At 42.6% G+C, this 20,560-nt stretch overlaps 1 protein-coding gene and 1 pseudogene across 2 annotated transcripts in view; one reads left to right on the top strand and one right to left on the bottom strand.

Annotated features, from left to right (window-relative positions):
• The first annotated feature begins 471 nt into the window (after positions 1-471).
• Positions 472-591, top strand: LOC136638349 (5S ribosomal RNA; annotated as a pseudogene).
• A 16,007-nt stretch (positions 592-16,598) lies between these two features.
• NAB1 (NGFI-A binding protein 1) overlaps positions 16,599-20,560 on the bottom strand; it is a 44,858-nt gene continuing 40,896 nt past the window's right edge. Inside the window, exon 8 of one of the 2 annotated variants that reach the window (XM_066635580.1) lies at positions 16,599-19,908. In XM_066635580.1, coding sequence (XP_066491677.1) covers positions 19,817-19,908 — 92 coding nt within the window. In that variant the 3' untranslated portion in view covers positions 16,599-19,816. The remainder of the gene's footprint in view (positions 19,909-20,560) is intronic. The other variant, XM_066635571.1, reaches the window with a different exon arrangement.

Here is a 20,560-nt window from a genome sequence, read left to right as displayed (position 1 = left end):
GCTACACAAGTTTTATAGCAGTGTGCTTTTAGGGACTCCTACTATTCTGACTCTGAAGTGTGAATCATTTTGGCAATGCAATATTTGTTGCTTGATTTTGGTCACGAGCCATAAACAGGATTGCTGAGGAATATGAAAAGCCCAGACTGCAGGCACCACCTACCACAAATAATCATCTATGAAATGGCTTTTGGTGCCCATGCCAGTGGCAGCATGGTGATAGAGTGTTCTTTTCAATACATTCTCAGCTATAGCTGAGCAGAACAGGGGTATACTGTTATTACTTCCTTTATTAAAACTGGAGTGGTTCAGGATTCTAGGGTAGTACACAATGGTTAGTAATTTATGCACAATCAATATGCAAATGGACTGTGCCAAGGCACTATTCGCCAACTTCACAGCCTAGAGCTTTGAAGCTGGATTACAAATTGTCTAAATTTGATCTGTTAAGATACTTACAGCACAATTCTTTGTAGCAGCAACTGTTACCCTGAAGATGCCCAATCTCATCTGATCTTGGAAGCTAAGCAGGGTCAGGCCTGGTTAGTACTTGGATGGGAGACCGCCTGGGAATACTGGGTGCTGTAGGCTTATACCATAGTCTTTCAAGACTGAAGGTTGCCAACCAATTCTTTGTATGTTTGCTCAGAAGTAAATCCTACTGAGTTCAGTGGGACTTACTGCCAAGTACGTGCATATGGGTTTGTAGGCTTGGAATATTTTCCTAAATTTGTTTACTCCTTAAAAGTCCCATTCTTTCCAGTGCATATGGTTAGGAATGCATACTTTAAGCAAGTGCTGGTTAAGTCCTCGTCTGATGGCCGGATCTTTGGTTCAGTAGAATCCTTTGGTACTGTGAGTGGACCTTTCCATTCCACCTTGGTACTGTGCAGTCCCCCTAGTTCAGGGGACATGGATGCTCTGAGTCTGGGCAGTTGTGTCTGCCCAGACGCCCATGGTACGGCTTTCTGGGAAAAGTCATTGAAAATCCATGCTGATGACTGGTGACTTCTACTTACTTAAGATGGCATAGGAGGAGGGTTGAGGAGGGAGGCTCCTGGGAATAGGAGTGGCTACTGATGTTGAGGGCTGAGAAAGCAATGCTGAAAACAAAGATGCCGGTAAGAAAACTGAGAACACACGTATACACACACACACACACACACACACACGGGGGGGGGGGAGTTGCCAGCATCTAACAGGCTTGCTTGTTAGCAATTAATTGACTATGGGCACAATCCTAACCAGGTCTACTCAGAAGTAAGTCTACTCAGCAGTAAGTCCTCTTCCGCCCTGGAGTCAAGCTTGGGAAAACTAACACAAGAGGAACCGAAAGGGAAAGATTGGAAGCAGACATTACAAGACAATTTAGAAAAATCAGTGATGATGGGACAGCAGCACACAAATCAATTTTTGCAGGTTCAAGCTAGTCTGGATGTTTTAATTAAACAACTAAATGATCTTAGTGTGCAACTGAAAGCCATTAAAGATCAAGCAGATGAGAATGCACAAAAGATTAGAAAATTAGAAAAAAAGACAACAAAAGATCAATCTAGAATACTGGAGATAGAACAAAACCAATATGATGGAGAGGCAACTTCAGAGGAAATTCAGATGGAGAGTGCAGCTCGAGTGGTGAGAATACAAAATGTACCAGAACAGAAAGGGGAAGATACATGACGTCTGATTGGTGATTTAATATCAGAGTGGATCAATACGCCAACAGAGGAGATATTCATGGATCTGGATTCAGCGAGAAGAGTGAGCACTTTCTATCTAAGAAAACATGAACTACCAAGAGAAATTCATGTGAAATTCATCAGAACTTATTACAGAGATAAAATATTGAAGATCTCACAGGGAAAGGAATGGATGGTGGAGGGTAGCAAAGTGAAAATTCTGAGACATGTCCCATGGAGAGTGAGAAAGAAGAGAAAAGAATATGAAGAGCTAGTAAAATTTTTAAGAGGAAAGCAAATTCCATATAGATGGCTTCTCCCAGAAGGTATGTTTTTTCAATTCCAGTCACAGAGATATAATATAAATTCAACAATGAAAGCAGAAAATTTTTGGAGAACAGTGATGAAAGGTGAGACGAGAAATGAAGAAAATGAGGAACAGGAATTGAGAAGAAAAGAACTAGAAAGTGTAGAAATGGAGCGGGAAGAAAAGAAATAAGATGATTCAGAGACAGTTGAGGAATCAGAGAAGTAAGAAACTAGAGGGGCAAGGAGGCACTCACCGATAGCAACAAGAAGACAAAAAGAGAAGGTGAAGAATAAAAAGGAACATGATGGTTAAGGCAGGATGGAGTATTTGTCAACATAAATGGCTTAAATTCACCTGAAAAATGAAAGAAAGTCTTCCTTCAATTGCAAAAGTTATTTGCTTAATATTATCTTAGATATTATAAAGTAATATTATATAATAAAGATATTATAGATAAAGAAAATGATGTGTATTTAGTTATTATGATATTAACTGCTATAAGGATTTTATATGCTAGATACTGGAAAGTTATTAAAATTCCAACGAAAGATGAATTAATAGAGAAAATAATGAATGTGACGGAAATGGATAGGCTTACAGAGACTTTGGATCAACAGCGTAAACCGACACAGATAGAGGAATGGAGATCATTTTATGCTTGGTTGAAAATGAAGTTGTAGATGTATAAGATAGGGCATTTAGATGAATATATTGTATACATGATATATTAACAAGATATGATATGATAGATAAATGATATTAAGAGGCTAAGCTAGAAGAAGAACAAGATTAGAAGAGTAGATATGATTAGATATATTGATTGCCTGCACCCTCCAATGGTGGGTGTGTGTGTGTGTGTGTGTGTGTGTGTGTGTGTGTGTGTGTTGTGTATTGAGTTTGTGTTTGTTATGTGTTTATGTTGTTTGTTTTTATTTTGGAAAATAATAAAAAATAAATTAAAAAAAAGAAGTCCTATTTTGTTCAATGGGGTTTACTCTCATGAAAGTGTGGGTTAGGATTGCAGCCTGTGTTATTTTAAAAAATTTCTAATGTAAATTAGACTTCCGGTACTAATTTGCTAATTGTGCTATTTGGAAAATGGGCATATTGACCACGTTAATCAAGCTAATCTTATGCCTTTATAATCAAAGACAGTTACAAAGACAGAACAGAGTGCAGACTTTGGCCCCACATAGACCAGTGTTTCTCAGTGCTCATCCTCCACCATACCACTTCACATGGTCCACCCATTCAAAGTACCACTGGAAGTGACTGGTGATGACATTATTGTCAGTTACTTCTAGTTTGGGAGGCCAGATGAAACATGACAAACACCACTAAGAGGCTCAGGATGGACAGGAGGGCTTTTTTGAGCATGTAAAGGCATGCTTCAGAGCCTCCTACAGCTGTTCATTGTGTCGCATCCCTGGTCTTGCTGCCGGGCAGCAAGTGTCCAGGGGTCCCACAAATACCACCAGACACCACCTCAAGTACCACTGGTGGTACCCATATTGCTGGTTGAGAAATTCTGACATAGACACTTTGAAAACCTACTTTAGTATCAAGTTAATTATTGAGTGTTTGATAGCATTGGGTGTAGTACTAAAATGTATCACGTTTTCATGGTTCTTGCTGTTTTGTGTAACATTTTTCTCTTTACACCTTGGAATACAAAAGAAAGTGAGAGTGAATGAGAAGGAGGAAAGAGGGAGCACTGAGATTTCTCCACCTGTTGCAATTCTTTGTTGATCCAATTTTGGGTGTTAATTTAAAAGGCTTTGCACTTGGTTTGCAGCTTTTTCTAGTATTGACACTTCACACAGGTTTTTACCATCTGTTGAGCAGCATTCTCCCCGTTAAGGAATTACATGGTCTTAATGTGATATAGCCCATGTGTTGGAATAAAAAATTAGAGGCAACAGATATCTCCCGCAGTGCCAAAATGTTCAGAACTGGGGTGGATAATAATTAAAATGCCGTTCATGATGCACATGTGAGTTCACAGTACAAAACGTTGCACTATATCCTAAGCCTCCAAGAGAGGTGCTCCCCTTCGTCGGAGTGAGAAAGAGAAAGTTCAGACTGTCCCTTTCCTACTCTGCAGAGTACTACAGAGTAAGGGATTTCATGGCAGGTGGCCATGCCTGGATCTACTATGTCCAGTGTGACCAGATGCAATGGAGGACACCATGCCTATACAGTACCTTTATAACCATTGCAGAGAAAAGGGAATTTTGGCAGGTGCAGCTCAACATGGAAAGGTTTAAAAAGCTGCACCTGCCAAAATCCCCTCTTCTCTATAATAAAGGCATAGGCACTGTGTCCTCCATTGCATCTGGTCACCCTGACCATATAACATCTATGGCGGTCCACTTGTGACTTGACACAGCTTTTGTTTTCACACACACACAACATTGACAACCTAAAAAAAAGAGCTCCATAAGGAGCACCAACCATTCAACAATCCCAAATACATAACAGAATGATTTTTTTTTTTCTGAATGTTTTTTTTCTGAACGTTCTTAGGCCTCCAGTTGCCACAGTCTGGTTACAAAATTCAGGGAAGAGCTTCACTATCAAGTCTTTTTACTAATGTAAAAAGCAAACTGTACACTTTCCCAACTAACAGAACGGACATTTTTTCTGACACATTAAAAAAAAAATCTAATTTCTGATCATGTGTGTTTACTGTAGGGAGACTAGGAGATTGTGCACCTCTGGGCCATCAGGCATTCCTGACAGCATCAGAGGCCTGACAGTGGCTGTCATAACAGGCAGTTTATAGTGGCTGATAGTCACTGGCTAATCAAGCAAGGAGAGAAGGAGAAAGGAAAGATTTGTCTCCAATATCTACATGGGCTGATACATGCCAAAGGAATTAGGATGAAATGCAACAAAACAGATAGCAAAGGCATATGTGCACTTGGTTATATACAATCACATTATGTGCACGTGATATATATGCATGCACATAGTCCAACACCCCACGCACCCACCCCCGCCCAAAATGCAAAAGGATAGTGTAGAAATGGACCGGAAGACAAACTGAAGGACCGTTAATTTTTTTAATAAGGACAATATTGTATGCAAAACTAATGAGCTTGAATACTTGGTGAAAATGGAATTTCACAAAAGGAGAGATTCATTTTCATCATAAGATGAAGACCGATGTAAGGCAAAAAGAGAGCTCATACCCAGTGGCGTCACTAGGGTTCGCGTCACCCGATGCGGGATGCCAGCACGTCACCCCCCCTGCAGTGGGCGGGGCAACACCCAAGGTGGTGGGCGTGGTGATGTAACATCACTCCGCCCCCACTGGTTTTTTGGCTGTAACTTTTGATAGAACAAAGATAGAACACATTCTGCATGAAATTACGCATTGAATGATATATAATATGATGGTATTATTCCACCAAACTGAGATTTTAGTGATTTTGGTCACTAGTGGTGTCACACACACACACACACACACCCTACTTACTAACTTATTAATACCTTATTGCAGCAGTTCTCAAACTTTTAGCAGTGGGACCTTCTTTTTAGAAAGACTTCTGTCCAAGAGCCACCAGAAGTGATGTCATGGTGGAAGTGACATCATCAGGCAAATTAAAATAAATAAGTATAAATAATTAAAGTAAAACAAATAATTAAATAAGTAGAAGCCAGACTTGGTCCACCAAGTGAATTTTTTCTGTAGCCTGCCGGCAATAACACACCCCCCCCCTCCAAAACCAGTAAGGTTTTCAGCCCTACCCAGTGCCCAGTTCAATTTAACAACTTCTGTTTAAACCAGATCACTGTCAGGATCCACCTGGCTTTGCAATTCTCAAAAAAGTTCACTTTATCAGCTGAAGCCTCTGTTTTGATCCTTTTTAGTTGGGGGGGAAGCTTCTGGAGCATTTGTTGAACTCCAGTCCTATCAGATCAGGACCATTCTGGTGGCTTCAGATTCCCCTTTGCCTGGCCTGACCACCAGCCAAGGCACGTTTGCTTACTTGCGAGTACACGCAACCATCTGGCTCATCTGCTTGGAGGGACGGACTACCTTCTCAGGTGTTTTTTGGGGCTGCATTCATTGGATCAGGACCATTCTGGTATCGTTGGATTCCTCTCAGCCTGCCCTTTCCGACAGACTAAGGTAAGTTCATCTACTCGCGAGTAAACACACAATACGGCTCACTTTCACTTTCCATAGAGATCCATACATTTTTTGTTCTCCAGTTTTTTACCATAACTTTTGATAGAAAGGAGATATTTCATTCTGGTTTTTTGCATTGCATTCGAAATTCCGCATCCAATGGTATATAATATGATGGGGTTACTCCTAGCCGAAACAATTTTAGTGTGTCACCCCCCAAGTGCGCGTCACCCCCCCGTGCGTGTCACCCGGTGCGGACCGCACTCCCCTAGCAACACCAGTGCTCATACCTTGTCCCTTAGTGACGTTTTGGGCCTAGTTTTGCAATTGAAATTATAGATGTGCCTAGCAATGAATCAAAAGCTCACTGTTTCTATTATACACCATTTGTTTTGGGAGGGAGGGATGTGCCAACATATACTGAGCAAATGACTTAAAATAAACTTCAGGTTCATTTATTAAGTCAAAGCAGCTTTGCAAGGGGATGATTTTAAGCAGAGAAGCAGTGGGGAGGAGAGGAGGAAGTTCTTAATCCCTTCTTTGCCCACTGTTTTTTTCCAGTGCAAATCTTCAACTCCCCCCACCCCCCTGCGCAATCATAACCCTTATAATTATTTTTGAAAAGTTAATGTTCAGGAAAATGTGGCAGTCTTGTCAGAGCACTTAGTTTTTGTTAGATTTGCTAGATCAATTATGTGTTAAGCAGTTTTGAAAATCTGGCCCAGTGATGCACAACTTGTGAGCCACCAACCACGCACAGCACACATATACTGCAATCCACCAGCGATTTGACACCACTCTTGTTTGCACTGCTTCCTGTGACTGGTGGTCAGACTGGCTGCATCCAGAGCAGTGAGTCACAAATTCTACAAGCTAGACCTAGACCCAGTTTTGCTGAAAATGTGAATTTTATTACGTGGCTTAACATCCGTACTGAGTAGTTCTGCAACAGACTATATACTGTTCCACACTCTGAAGTTATGCCATAGCTTTTCAAATCCAATCCACTTTGTCAGGAACAGTTTTGTGCCTTTCCCCCCCCACTCCACCCGCCCCCCCAGCATTTTATTCACACAGCTGTTGCTGTGTCGAACAGCCTCAAAAATGCCCATTCAAAATGAGTGTGGGGAGCAATGAGATTCCACCTACATGTGCACCACTCAGAATCATCCTACGTGCTTGTTTCTGAGTGACCCTATCAGTCAGTGCACACAAAAAGGAATACAAGAACAGACCTGCCTTCCCAGGATCCCGTGGGAGTGTAGCACAGTGCGGTGAAGCATCTGAACCCACATGTATGAAATGTAAACTTTTAATGGCAGATAAATGAGTCACTGCAGGATTTCAAAACATGTAAATATGATGCACATCCCAATTCAATTCAGCTTTAATTTGTGAAGAAGTGAGGGGGTGTGTGTGTTTCAGACTGTTGAAGTTATTACAGACTGTCCTTGATGAGAGATTTCACTCTCATCAAAAAGGGTACGATTCAGGGTGTGGTATGTGAAGAGTTAAGAGGGTTCTCAGTTATATTTTGGGTAGGTTTTGGCAAGCAAACATTTGACTGCTAAAATGATAGCCTGACTTTTGCCAACAAAGGGGGGGGAAGGAAGGATGGTATTTATTTGGGTTCAGTTTTTTTCTCCCTGAGGCAATTACTTCTAATTCTCTAAATGGCAAAGCGAATTAAGCCATTCTGGCATCCCAGGAGGAAGTAAAAATCACATACATTTTAAAGACATAATTGGCTAGGAATTTAAGATTATTTCCAAATGCAAGCATCATTCAATTAGCTAAAGAGTTACTGAAAGGATAAAGTCATATATTTCTAATTTTTAAATTCATCTGAGCTGATTGGTTTGAATGTATATGTGTAATCCAGTTCATGCGCAATCCAGTAATGCGCTTTCCACATGCGCTGCCTCCGACGCATCCTCGGCATCACCTGGCAGGACAAAGTTCCAAACAACACAGTCCTGGAACGTGCTGGAATCCCTAGCATGTATTCACTGCTGAAACAGAGACGCCTGCGTTGGCTCGGTCATGTCGTGAGAATGGATGATGGGCGGATCCCAAAGGATCTCCTCTATGGAGAACTCGTGCAAGGAAAGCGCCCTACAGGCAGACCACAGCTGCGATACAAGGACATCTGCAAGAGGGATCTGAAGGCCTTAGGAATGGACCTTAACAAGTGGGAAACCCTGGCCTCTGAGCGGCCCGCTTGGAGGCAGGCTGTGCAGCAAGGCCTCTCCCAGTTTGAAGAGACACTTGGCCAACAGTCTGAGGCTAAGAGGCAAAGAAGGAAGGCCCATAGCCAGGGAGACAGACCAGGGACAGACTGCACTTGCTCCCGGTGTGGAAGGGATTGTCACTCTTGGATTGGCCTTTTCAGCCACACTGGACGCTGTGCCAGAACCACCTTTCAGAGCGCGATACCACAGTCTTTCGAGACTGAAGGTTGCCAATATGTAATCCAGTTCAGAAGGTGAATTGCAGAAAATGAGCAATTATCAAGTGACTTTCTAGTATTACTACTACTTGACAACTGTGTTGAGATGTTGAGGGTTCTGAACATTTAACATACATTACCTCAGTAATCTGTGTAAAGGTCTTCCCAAGTGGGCTGAAATTATTACCCCATATTCCAGAGTGGGGACTGAGAGACCATGGGTTTCTTTAGGACATGTAATGACTTTAACAGCCCAATCCTAACTTGCGCTGGAACAGGCAGGTCAGTGCAAGTTTGGGCTGTCTGAGGCTCGGCCCAAGGCAAGGGGAAAATTTTTCCATTACCCTGGGGAGAGCCGTAGCAGCCCCAATGATGAGGTGGCGCAAATCCAAGCAGCCCAGGACTGCCATAGGCCACCCAGGAATGGGGTCAGGTTCTGGCATAACCGCCGGATCCTGGCCCCGTCTCCAACTCCCCCGCCTGCCTGCTCTGGGACCGCTCACTGCCGGCCCTCCCCCAGTTCCAAAATTTTCATTAGGAAAATAAGTGTAGAAATAAAGGATTAAATAGGCCTACCTCCACGCTGCGGTCCTGATCCAAATCATTACACTGCATGGCTGTTTGTTATTTGACAGACTAAAGGCAAGCCTCTATGTACAAGATGATACATTTAATGTCATGTTTAATTTGGCCTTTAGCCAGTACACTAATGCTCATGCTTTCTCAGGAGCGCTGGGATGGTTCTTAAACAAATACTTCAGATATAGTCACAAGGGATCTGAGTGGTTATTAGTACAACATGCTACAATGGGAGGTTTCCTTAAACTTGTTTCTTCCATTTTAAAAGCTTGCATGAAAAGAGATTCCCATAACCCCTAGGAAAAGATCTGGACTGGCCTTACTCAGAAGTCATGTGAAGCACTCTCATGCAAGCTGAAGTTTTCACAGGGAAGGCCACTGACATGCCTCCAACTTCCATCAGTCCATACTGAGCTCTGCTCCAAAGTGACTGTTGACTGGTTTTGTTTTTTGTGATACTCCTAAGGTCAGCATTACATGTGTGACAGAAGATATAAAGGCTGCAATCCTATCCATGGTTACCTGGGAGTAACCCCCACTGATGATAATAAGACTTACTTCTGCATGGAAATGCATACGGTGAGGCTCCAGGCACTCCAAGTGCTCTCATAGTCTAAGAGTTGAGACCACCGTTCCATGGTCAGTGTTTATTTCTGTTTACTTCTTTGCATTTAAGAAAAGGCTGACCGGTTACATGACTATTTTACAGGTCCGATGGCAAGAGGCCACAGAGCCAAAGGCCAAGAAGGCAACACTTCATCATCCCTTTAGCTGCTCTATTAAGTTCAGCCTCCAAATTGGAAGTGTTTACTCCTTACATGTAAATGGCATTTTCATGGCTCCAGAATGTAGATGAAGGGGCACACTAGCTGGGCTGTTGCAAGCCTCACAGATTGTCCCTCTGTGTTTCTCACTGTTCCCTTTGGCTCTGAGGCTGGTTGCAGCATCATTTGGTCCTACATAGGACCAGGGAAGGCCAGCATATTGCAGTGGTGTCCTGTCCCCCCATGTGTTGCATTTAAAAAGCACTGCCAGTAATGCTATTCCTGCCCAGTCCATATTCCTATAAGCTATGCCTATTTCCTTATGTCTGCTTTCCTTATGATTTCACACATTTGGGTATTTTTGGTTTCCTCTTATTGAATTGGGGGAAATATGCTAGCTGAGTTCCACTGGCTGTGATCCAGTTATTGTCATTGCCAGTTAGTCAGCGCAGAACAAGCAGTGAACTTCAACGTGGATGTGCATCTCCATTCACATCAAAATGCACACCCAGGCTGCAGAGCCTCTGAGAGGAATTTTAGCAGGGGCTACAAAGTTTCTTTTGGGCCCTTTCCCGAAGAGGGAGGGGCAGAAACAGAGCAAGGGGAGAGTGGCAACAGGGATGAGCAGAATGGGGGCGGGGGAGGGCAAAACAGGGTGGTAGAGGGTGGCAACAGCTGGAAAAGTCTTTGGAGCCTAGGTCTACTGGGTTTACCCACCCGCACAGTGTCAGCAGCTAGATACAGCAATACAGAAAACCAAACACCCTTTTAAAGTTTTTCTCTAAAATCTTTTAAACATAGGAAATCATTACAGGAAGTCAGCATCATTCTATTTAGGCTCACACTAGAATGGAAAGTGGCCTGTGTGTACTAAAACTTACTTCTGCATGTAGCCCCACAGCTGTGTGCCTGAGCTCCTATACACTCCTTCACGGTTAGCAGATCCACAAGCCAAAAAGCAACTGTCGCAGGCCAGCTTCCTCCCAGATCTGACACTGTGGGCGCAATCCTCACCCCTTATGTCAGTGCTTTCCGGCACTGACCTAAGGGCAATGCAGCTCTGAAGTAAGAAAACAAACATTCCCTTCCTTTGAGGAGGCCTCTGTGAGTGACACCCAACTGCAGGATGCAGCACATGTCACATTGGCACCGCTATGCCGCTGCTGGAAAGCACTGACATAAGGGGTGAGGATTGTGCCCTGTGTTAAGGAGTGTCATGCATGCATTCCTGCAGTAGCACACCCAGCATCCCACGTGGGCAGCGAGTTCAAGAGAGATGCCAGATCCCAAGAAATTTCTGTGCCCCCTTCTTTGGCTTCAGGGCCCTCTTTTTGATCCTGGGCCTGGGTACAAATCAACCCCCTTACCCTCCTCTCATGGTCCCTGCCAGCCTGTTCAGTAGGGCTCAGGTAGGCACTGAAATGCAGAAGGGCCTCAACTGTGGGCACAGCAGTTCATTTGTGTGTATGGATCTTTCTTGCTGTAACACAGTGTCTTTAGCCATTTTAAATGAAATGGTTTATGTTCATGTTCTTAGATGTGCATGCACCAAGGTTTTTTTTCTTTTCTTTTCTGAAGCAGTGAGTAGGTGTACGTGGGGGATTTATACTTTCCCTGCTGATTTACTGCAGCAAATCTGTTTTTCTGCTCCATCATAAAGCATCAAATGATCTCTTCCCCCTCCACCCCCCTTTTTTAAAGAGTCACCTAGTTGACAGAGCTTGAACAAGGCTATTCCTTTGTAGGCTGATTCATAAAAGCTAGTTAATTTTAAAGGAAAAAAAAATCTGCCCCTTCAGAAATTAACAGATGCCAAATGCAATGATTTTTCCAGAGCACTAGCGTTCTGTTCTTCATTAGAGAGCAGAAGGCTGATTTTACATATTTCCTTTTTTAAAAATCCATGGAGGTTCACACAGATCTTTTGTATGTGCCAAAGTGGGCAGGAGATAGTAGACCACCTAGTACCTCCTAGGATTCTTATAAAAGATCCTGGACTAGAGACCTGAGTCAGGTGTTTAGTCTTACACGGAGTAGCTACGAATGTGCAATGTAGCCCCAATCCAGCTGATGATTTGCACAAACAAAGCTTATCTTCCACCACATGCATTCAGCGTTTATCTGCAGGGATGAACGCTGAATGCAGGGAGAGTTTCTCTCCTGGAACAGTTGAGGATGGCAGTCAGTGTTTATCTCTGCAGATAAATGCTGACTACATGGAGGGCAGGGACGGGGCTCGCACATGTGTCATCAGTGAGTGCAGTGCTAGATTACATATCCCTGGCAAGCCCCCTGCCCCACACATTTACTTTCCAGGAGACCGACTGTCTGAACAAGGCTACATTATGCTCTCAGAATACTCAGGACCACTGAACACTGATTAGTTATGCAAATCATTATGCATTCTAGTTTTGTAAATCGAAAACATTTCCATGGACCATGAGTGTCCTACTAAGAAAGAGCAGACCACGCAAAATTTTTGTCTAATGCATGAAGTTGTAAATCAGATTGAGGTATCTAGGCTTGTGAAAATCTTTATATTTTTTCAGAGAAAACATAATGCAGTTCTATTTGTAGGTTCTTGATACTGCCAATGAGTCTGCTTTCCCAGCTTTTAATGAACCTTGTATTGGTAGGTTAAAAATATAAAGCTGGATGAAAGCGTGGTCCAAATAAAGCACTTATAATTAAAATCCTGTTTGAGTTTTTAAAATGTAAAAGTATGTAACACTAAAGATGTAATTACATTTGTATCAGGGAGCCAACAATTTCAATTATACTAATCAATTTTATTAAATTTTTCTTTAACTCGGGCTAGGATTAATACTTGTGGTTGAGGACTGGGTGTTGGAAATGTTAAAGTGAGATTCAAGTTTTCTGTTTAATTACTGAAATAACTGGATACGATATTAAGGTGAGACCTACTTCCTTAGTAGTGTGGTACTAAAAAGAAAAAAGATGATGTCCTATCCAAAAACAACATTTTCTTTTATTGAAAATCTGTGAACATTTCTGTCCTATTGCCTATACGCAACTGGGATCAAATGAGAGCCAGGGTGGTGTAGTGGAGGATAGCAAATGTCATGCCTATCTTTAAAAAGGGAAAGAGGGGGGATCCGGGAAACTATAGGCCGGTCAGCCTAACATCTATACCGGGTAAGATGGTGGAATGCCTCATCAAAGATAGGATCTCAAAACACATAGCTGAACAGGCCTTGCTGAGGGAGAATCAGCATGGCTTCTGTAAGGGTAAGTCTTGCCTCACAAATCTTATAGAATTCTTTGAAAAGGTCAACAGGCATGTGGATGCGGGAGAACCCGTGGATATTATATACAGTATCTGGACTTTCAGAAGGCGTTCGACACGGTCCCTCGCCAAAGGCTACTGAAAAAACTCCACAGTCAGGGAATTAGAGGACAGGTCCTCTCATGGATTGAGTACTGGTTGGAGGCCAGGAAGCAGAGAGTGGGTGTCAATGGGCAATTTTCACAATGGAGAGAAGTGAAAAGCGGTGTGCCCCAAGGATCTGTCCTGGGACCGGTGCTTTTCAACCTCTTCATAAATGACCTGGAGACAGGGTTGAGCAGTGAGGTTGCAAAGTTTGCAGACGACACCAAACTTTTCCGAGTGGTGAAGACCAGAAGTGATTGTGAGGAGCTCCAGAAGGATCTCTCCAGACTGGCAGAATGGGCAGCAAAATGGCAGATGTGCTTCAATGTCAGTAAGTGTAAAGTCATGCACATTGGGGCAAAAAAAATCAAAGCTTTAGATATAGGCTGATGGGTTCTGAGCTGTCTGTGACAGATCAGGAGAGAGATCTTGGGGTGGTGGTGGACAGGTCGATGAAAGTGTCGACCCAATGTGCGGCGGCAGTGAAGAAGGCCAATTCTATGCTTGGGATCATTAGGAAGGGTATTGAGAAGAAAACGGCTAATATTATAATGCCGTTGTACAAATCGATGGTAAGGCCACCCCTGGAGTATTGTGTCCAGTTCTGGTCGCCGCATCTCAAAAAAGACATAGTGGAAATGGAAAAGGTGCAAAAGAGAGCGACTAAGATGATTACGGGGCTGGGGCACCTTCCTTATGAGGAAAAGCTACGGCGTTTGGGCCTCTTCAGCCTAGAAAAGAGACGCCTGAGGGGGGATATGATTGAGACATACAAAATTATGCAGGGGATGGACAGAGTGGATAGGGAGATGCTCTTTACACTCTTACATAACACCAGAACCAGGGGATATCCACTAAAATTGAGTGTTGGGAGAGTTAGAACAGACAAAAGAAAATATTTCTTTACTCAGCGTGTGGTTGGTCTGTGGAACTCCTTGCCACAGGATGTTGTGATGGTGTCTAGCCTGGACGCCTTTAAAAGGGGATTGGACAAGTTTCTGGAGGTAAAATCCATTATGGGGTACAAGCCATGATGTGTATGCGCAACCTCCTGATTTTAGAAATGGGTTACGTCAGAATGCCAGATGCAGGGGAGGGCACCAGGATGAGGTCTGTTGTTATCTGGTGTGCTCCCTGGGGCATTTGGTGGGCCGCTGTGAGATACAGGAAACTGGACTAGATGGGCCTATGGCCTGATCCAGTGGAGCTGTTCTTATGTTCTTTGGGAGGTGGGCTTAGACCTGGAAGATCCAGGTTCGAATCCCCCTCAGCCATGAAGCTTCCTGGGTGACCTTGGGCCAGTCACTTTCTCTCAGCCAAACCTACCTCACAGGGTTGTTGTGAGGACAAAAGGAGGGGAGCAGCTGTGTACACCACCCTGAGCTCTTTGGAGGAACGACAGTATAAAAATGTGAATAACTAAATAATAAATCAGATGTGTATACCCGTGTTGTGGGCAGAAATGGGTTAATGGCCAGCAGTACAATAATCAGCAGAAACTGAAGATGCCATTTCCCTATTAACAAACTGATGATAAATGCCTGCCACAGAATGCAGATGATTAAGATAAACTTGCATCACTTGCGTATTGGAAGAAACATGCATTTATTTAGAAAAGAAATAATATTCAGCACTTTTAAAAAAAGAAATGGAATCGACACTAAGTCTTCAGGCTATAGAGGGTGCTTGTTTTGTGAAAAAGAGGGTGAGAGAGGGAAAGCTGCCATCTAGAGCACTGCTATATATATTCGTTGAACACTAGCAAAATAAGGCATATGAATGCTTTAGCTGACAACAGTTAATTAGTTGTCTCATGTCAACCATAGGTGACTAGGTAATTCACATTTCAGGTAAGTAGCGCCCCTCCAAATGAAGAAAAAATAGCATACCATTTCTGGGGGGGGGAGTTAGTACTGTATGGGCACAATCCTAACCAGGTCTACTCAGAAGTCAGTCCTACTTTGTTCAATGGGGCTTACTCTCCAGAAAGTGTGGTTAGGATTGCAGCCTATATCTAATATACCTTGAAAAGGGATCTTGAATCTTTGATTGACTTTTCCTCCAGAAATCTGTGCAATCCTCTTTTCAAGGTATCAATATGCCTTATTCCAGAGATCACTGAGCTTGAGTCTCATGGCAGACATTTTAACATTTCTTCAGCCAGCAATGTTTAGAGCTCAACCAGGATTTCTGCACTTCCTTTCCTCATCAGTTTCTTTTGCCTCAGTTAGCACTTGCCGCGTTTTCCCCACAAGCTTGAGAACAATTTAATTGGGAAATGGTATTTCTTCTGCCATGAGAACTCCCTGGAAGACATCTGACGTGTTTAGAACCTCTCAGGGGGACAAATCAAGTTGCACAGAAAAGGCATCAGGGAAGGGTGAAATTAAGCATTCCCCCCTACTGTGTGTGTGTTTTTCCTCAACATCAACCAATGGCGTTTCATCACATGCATGTATAACAAGTTCAGTTCTAACTTGTTTCCCCTGGGGGCTGGGGATAAGAATAGGCCCTCAGTTTGGCTGTACTTGTCATAAGAGGCGACTAAACAACCACTGGTTAGAAGGGACCCGTCAGCCTGGGAAGGCAGCTCATCTAAGAGAAGGAAAACTCTTGATCCCAAACCTCCACTGCCTTGTGGCTACATCCAGTTATGGAAAAGGCTTCAGGAGTCAACCTCAAGGCAAAATCAGGAGCCGGAGTCCCTGGGGCAGTTCGTGGCTGTACACAGTCATGCTCTGGCAACTCCTGCGACGCCGCTGGAACCAACTGTATTGACTTCTGCCTTAACAATGGACCATTTCAGCGATGTGGAGAGGAGGGATTTGCTGCATGGGTAACAGTCTATCCTCCATATCTACTTTACCCAGGCTTTGCGCACTGGAGGGGACACTCCACTCCAGAACACAATTCAGAGCGCGATACCATAGTCTGAAGACTGAAGGATGCCAACAATGATCTAACTTGTCCAAATGATCTCAATGAGCTTCAACTGGATTAACTTTCTGTCAGAAGGGGCCATCTACTTTTCAGCATGTCACTGGTGGCATAAGGGGAAGGAACAATTGTAAAGGTTAAAAGATGAATGGCTCCAGGAGAACTCGCTGCTTCCAACCTGGGAACCCATGACCAATTGATAAGCAACTCTTTACTTTTCTGTTTAAGCCCCAGAGTTGAGTTGCTCTAAAAAGTGAGACTCAGGCAGGCCTGTGTAATGACCAGTCAGAAGCTCTGCAACTTCTGTCACAGAATTAGTTCTTTCCCTTTTTGTTTTTAAAGATAAACACATTGAAAACTGCCAAAAAGACTTTTATTTTGTGAGCAACAAGGCAAACAAATGCAGACAGACACAAATACAAATGCAGACAGACAGAGCTTTACAATTTGGGATTGGACAAAATAACCCTGCTGCAGCTAACTTCCAGCCTTTTTAAAACAAGATAAAAAAGCCAAAAGCTGTGGACAAAACATTTGCCTGTATTACCAAAAAATCAGTAACCTTCTTTAGTTATTAATATTCTAGAAGAAGCTTATCTGACTGCAAAGCTCTGGTTTAAAACTAATTCACAAGGGTGTGCGTAACAGTAAAAAAAAAGATCACTTGGATGGCTTTAAAGTTAACAGAGAACAGGTCTGTCAATGGCTGCTAGTCATGATGGCAATGCAGTACCGCAGGGTTCATCAGCAGCCTGCCTCTGAATACCAGTTGCAGGGAGCAATGGTGGAAGAGAAGACTGCCTTTCTCTCCTGCTTGTGGACTTCCCAGCTGGTGGGGAATTGGATGTTGGATAGGCTTTTGGCCTGATCCAGCAGGGCTTTTCCTGTAAAGTCTGACAAGTGTGCATTGAAGGAGAAAGGGGGCTTTGAATGCAATCCCACATCAAAATCTCCACATATGTGTAAAGACAAATATACTGGGGAGAGATTCAGGCTAGAAGATCTCTTCTTGACAGATAAGCTTCCACGTGCAGGAGACTTTGAGGGAGAGATACTTTCAAACCCTCATTGCTTTGACTATACCACGTGCCCTTCTGAATGTTTGAATCCACTCTTATTTCTACAGTACTGTATACCTACTCGTGAGAGACGTAGGAATATTTTTAGCAGCTTCTGCTTACTTGATATAAATTAAGAATAATTGTATAAGACATCCTGCAAACTATAAAAAATGTTAAAAAAATTAAGAAGCCTGCTTATTTGGACTGAAATGGTTTGCTGGACTGTAAAAAACCAAGTACCTTAGTACTTACGACACAGCGAAGTCAGGTCATTTACAACTGAAAATAAAAAAATAGATCTGTCCTACAGATTTAAATTTACACTACATTACATTGGCCGTTATAAAACAACATGTTTAATCATATGGGTAGTGATATAAGCTCTTTGCTTGCAGTTACCGTCATGTTTCATGAAACTGCTGAGATATCAAGCAGTGCCTCTTGTAATCTTAAGAAACAAGTTCATGTTATTTGTTCACAAAAACAATAAATGAACCACTTTAAGCTACATATGAATCACCTTTTTGGATCCACTAAGTTCCAGGTTCCACTGCTTAGAATACATTTCTTCATCAGTGAAATGGTACAATGCAATTCAAGAAACAATGCTTTTTCTGTTTTTTTAAAAAGGACTTTTCTCCCTCCTAGTATTAAAAATGTATGTACTGGTGTTTCCACTATAACATTTAGTTCCACAAAAATCACGTGATACAGTTATTACAAACATTTTTACAGTGATCCAAGACTGATGTGTGAACGGGTCACCTCGCACTATACTCATGGTTTCACTATGTGACATATGGAATGACTCAGCAATCACTATTCTCAGAGTAACCACAGAGTAAAATCTTCAAATATGAAGAACTATACCCTATTATGGAACATTAACAAGAACTGGTGGTAGTTTTACTACCCCCTCCAAATGTTATTGCAGGCAAACTGTGTTGCCCCCATGGGGTCACCATTTGTGGAGGCATCTTGAGTGCTTTGTCAGCTTATCACTCAGCTCTATTCAACCTGTTCTGCTATGGGAGAAGCAGGCAATATCTGCAGCCCTCTCAGCAATCTTTCCTCAAGCAGTTGTCCCAGGGCAGTGAGGAGGCAGAAAGTTATTTGGGACACCATGATCTGGGGGGCACAGAGGTGAATCCCAACACAAATTCAGCATTTTATAAACTAAGGCATAGAAACACTGTTTAACTGCAACAATGCAACCATACAATGTTACGTGATGCTGAGAAGGGAGAGTTGCTATGGAACACCACATGTCACAATGATATTGCGTATAACATGCAGATATCACACTGAAATACCCAAAAGGTAAATACCAAATTGTCAGTTACAACAAGCCAGTCGTTACATAATAGACAAAATGGTACCCTTAAGAATCATAAATATATGCTCTGCAAAATAAATAATGAGTACAGTTGTTCATACACACAAAAAGGAAATGTAGCAGTACATTGTATGCATTATATGGTCTACAAGTAAAGTGGAGTGGTAAAGTGCTCCTAGGTACTCATCTACCAGAAGCATATTATTGTCTCATTTCTCTATCGTTTTATTGTTTCTCAATTCAGAGAGTAAAAATTTCTTAATGGCGACACATGAATCTTGCATTGCTTTTCCACTTCTTCCATTATGTGAAGCACTCTGTCTTTAAAAAAAAAAAAAAAAAAAAGGACTGCTCCAAGATGTTGCCAGGATTTCAGCAGCTGCTGTGGCAATCTAAATCAGAAAGTCTAGTGAACAGAGTTCTTTATGATGCAGAGATTCCCCTTCCGGAGCATGAAATAATGTGTTTCTTACTCTTCCCCCTCCCCATCTCTATATAGCAGACAGGAATATGATGTAAATAAATATATTACATACACGTTCATGAACTCTTAAAGAATGATGTAACATCGATAAAAGTATCAATAGTGCCTGTTATAATAAGTCAGCTCTTTCTAGTGCTATATCCTTTATAACATGTTATGTCATTGCTTATTTTTGCTCCTAAAAAATAAACACAGCAAACCTGCTGTTAAAGTATGTTATCCTAGACTTCCTCCTCTGCTTCTTTCCTCTCTAAGGATTTTATTTCAAAATGTGAACTCAAACTATCACATCTACATTTCCTATGTTTAAAGTAGACATTGAAATTTCAAGTAAAAATAAACGGCACCCACATCTACTGGACCTACTACACATTCTGACATCTAGATTTTTCCCCTTTGATAAGTTTCACAAGGGCAAAATACATTCTTAAATAGTAAGTGCCCACAGTATTAGCTTGTGAGCCTTTCCCATATTGTGAAGCCATGATTTCGGAATGTTTGCACCCACTTCTCATTGCAGTTTCAGTGTGCAATTGTCTCTTTGTCAGTTCCCCAAGACGACTGTCCCAGTTCTTAAACTTTGGCTATGAAATCTCTTATTTCAATGAGGCAACACTGGTTATTAAGGCTTGTTTTTCTTTCAAAACTTTCTTCTTAAATAAAAATATCCTGTTCTGAAGCAGCAGGGCTATCTTGTATCTTCTGGCTCTGTCTTTATGACTTTCCTTTCAAGGCTGCTGAAAGCTGAGTGAGGAAAATCTTTCAAGATACCAAGGCCTTCTGCAACAAAAAAAAAGTCTTTTTAGAAAACACCCAACCGATGGTCAAGCTCATTTCTGAAGGCACAAGAAATCCTGTACATATATACACACATGTGGTGCTAAGAAGCAGCAAATAAAACAGGCAATTTAACAATGGCAATATTTCTCACCGTTTGTCCCTTGCCATACCACTTTGCATGGTGCACCTACTGGAAGTACCACTGGAAGTAACTGGTGATGATGCAATCGTCAGTCACTTCTAGATTGGGAGGCCAGAGGCAATGCAACAAACACTGGTAAGGAGGTCAGGGCAGACGGGATCTGAAGGCCTTAGGGATGGACCTCAACAAGTGGGAAACCCTGGCCTCTGAGCGGCCCGCTTGGAGGCAGGCTGTGCAGCATGGCCTTTCCCAGTTTGAAGAGACACTTGGCCAACAGACTGAGGCAAAGAGGCAAAGAAGGAAGGCCCATAGCCAGGGAGACAGACCAGGGACAGACTGCACTTGCTCCCAGTGCAGAAGGGATTGTCACTCCCGAATCGGCCTTTTCAGCCACACTAGACGCTGTTCCAGAACCACCATTCAGAGCGCGATACCAGAGTCTTTTGAGACTGAAGGTTGCCAACAAGCACACAAAAAGTGCACGTTGGAGCTCTGCCTGCCAAGCCAAGC

Source organism: Tiliqua scincoides, chromosome 1 (genome assembly GCF_035046505.1).
Source record: "Tiliqua scincoides isolate rTilSci1 chromosome 1, rTilSci1.hap2, whole genome shotgun sequence".
Classification (NCBI taxonomy): domain Eukaryota; kingdom Metazoa; phylum Chordata; class Lepidosauria; order Squamata; family Scincidae; genus Tiliqua; species Tiliqua scincoides.
This window is presented reverse-complemented; position numbering and strand designations above follow the sequence as displayed.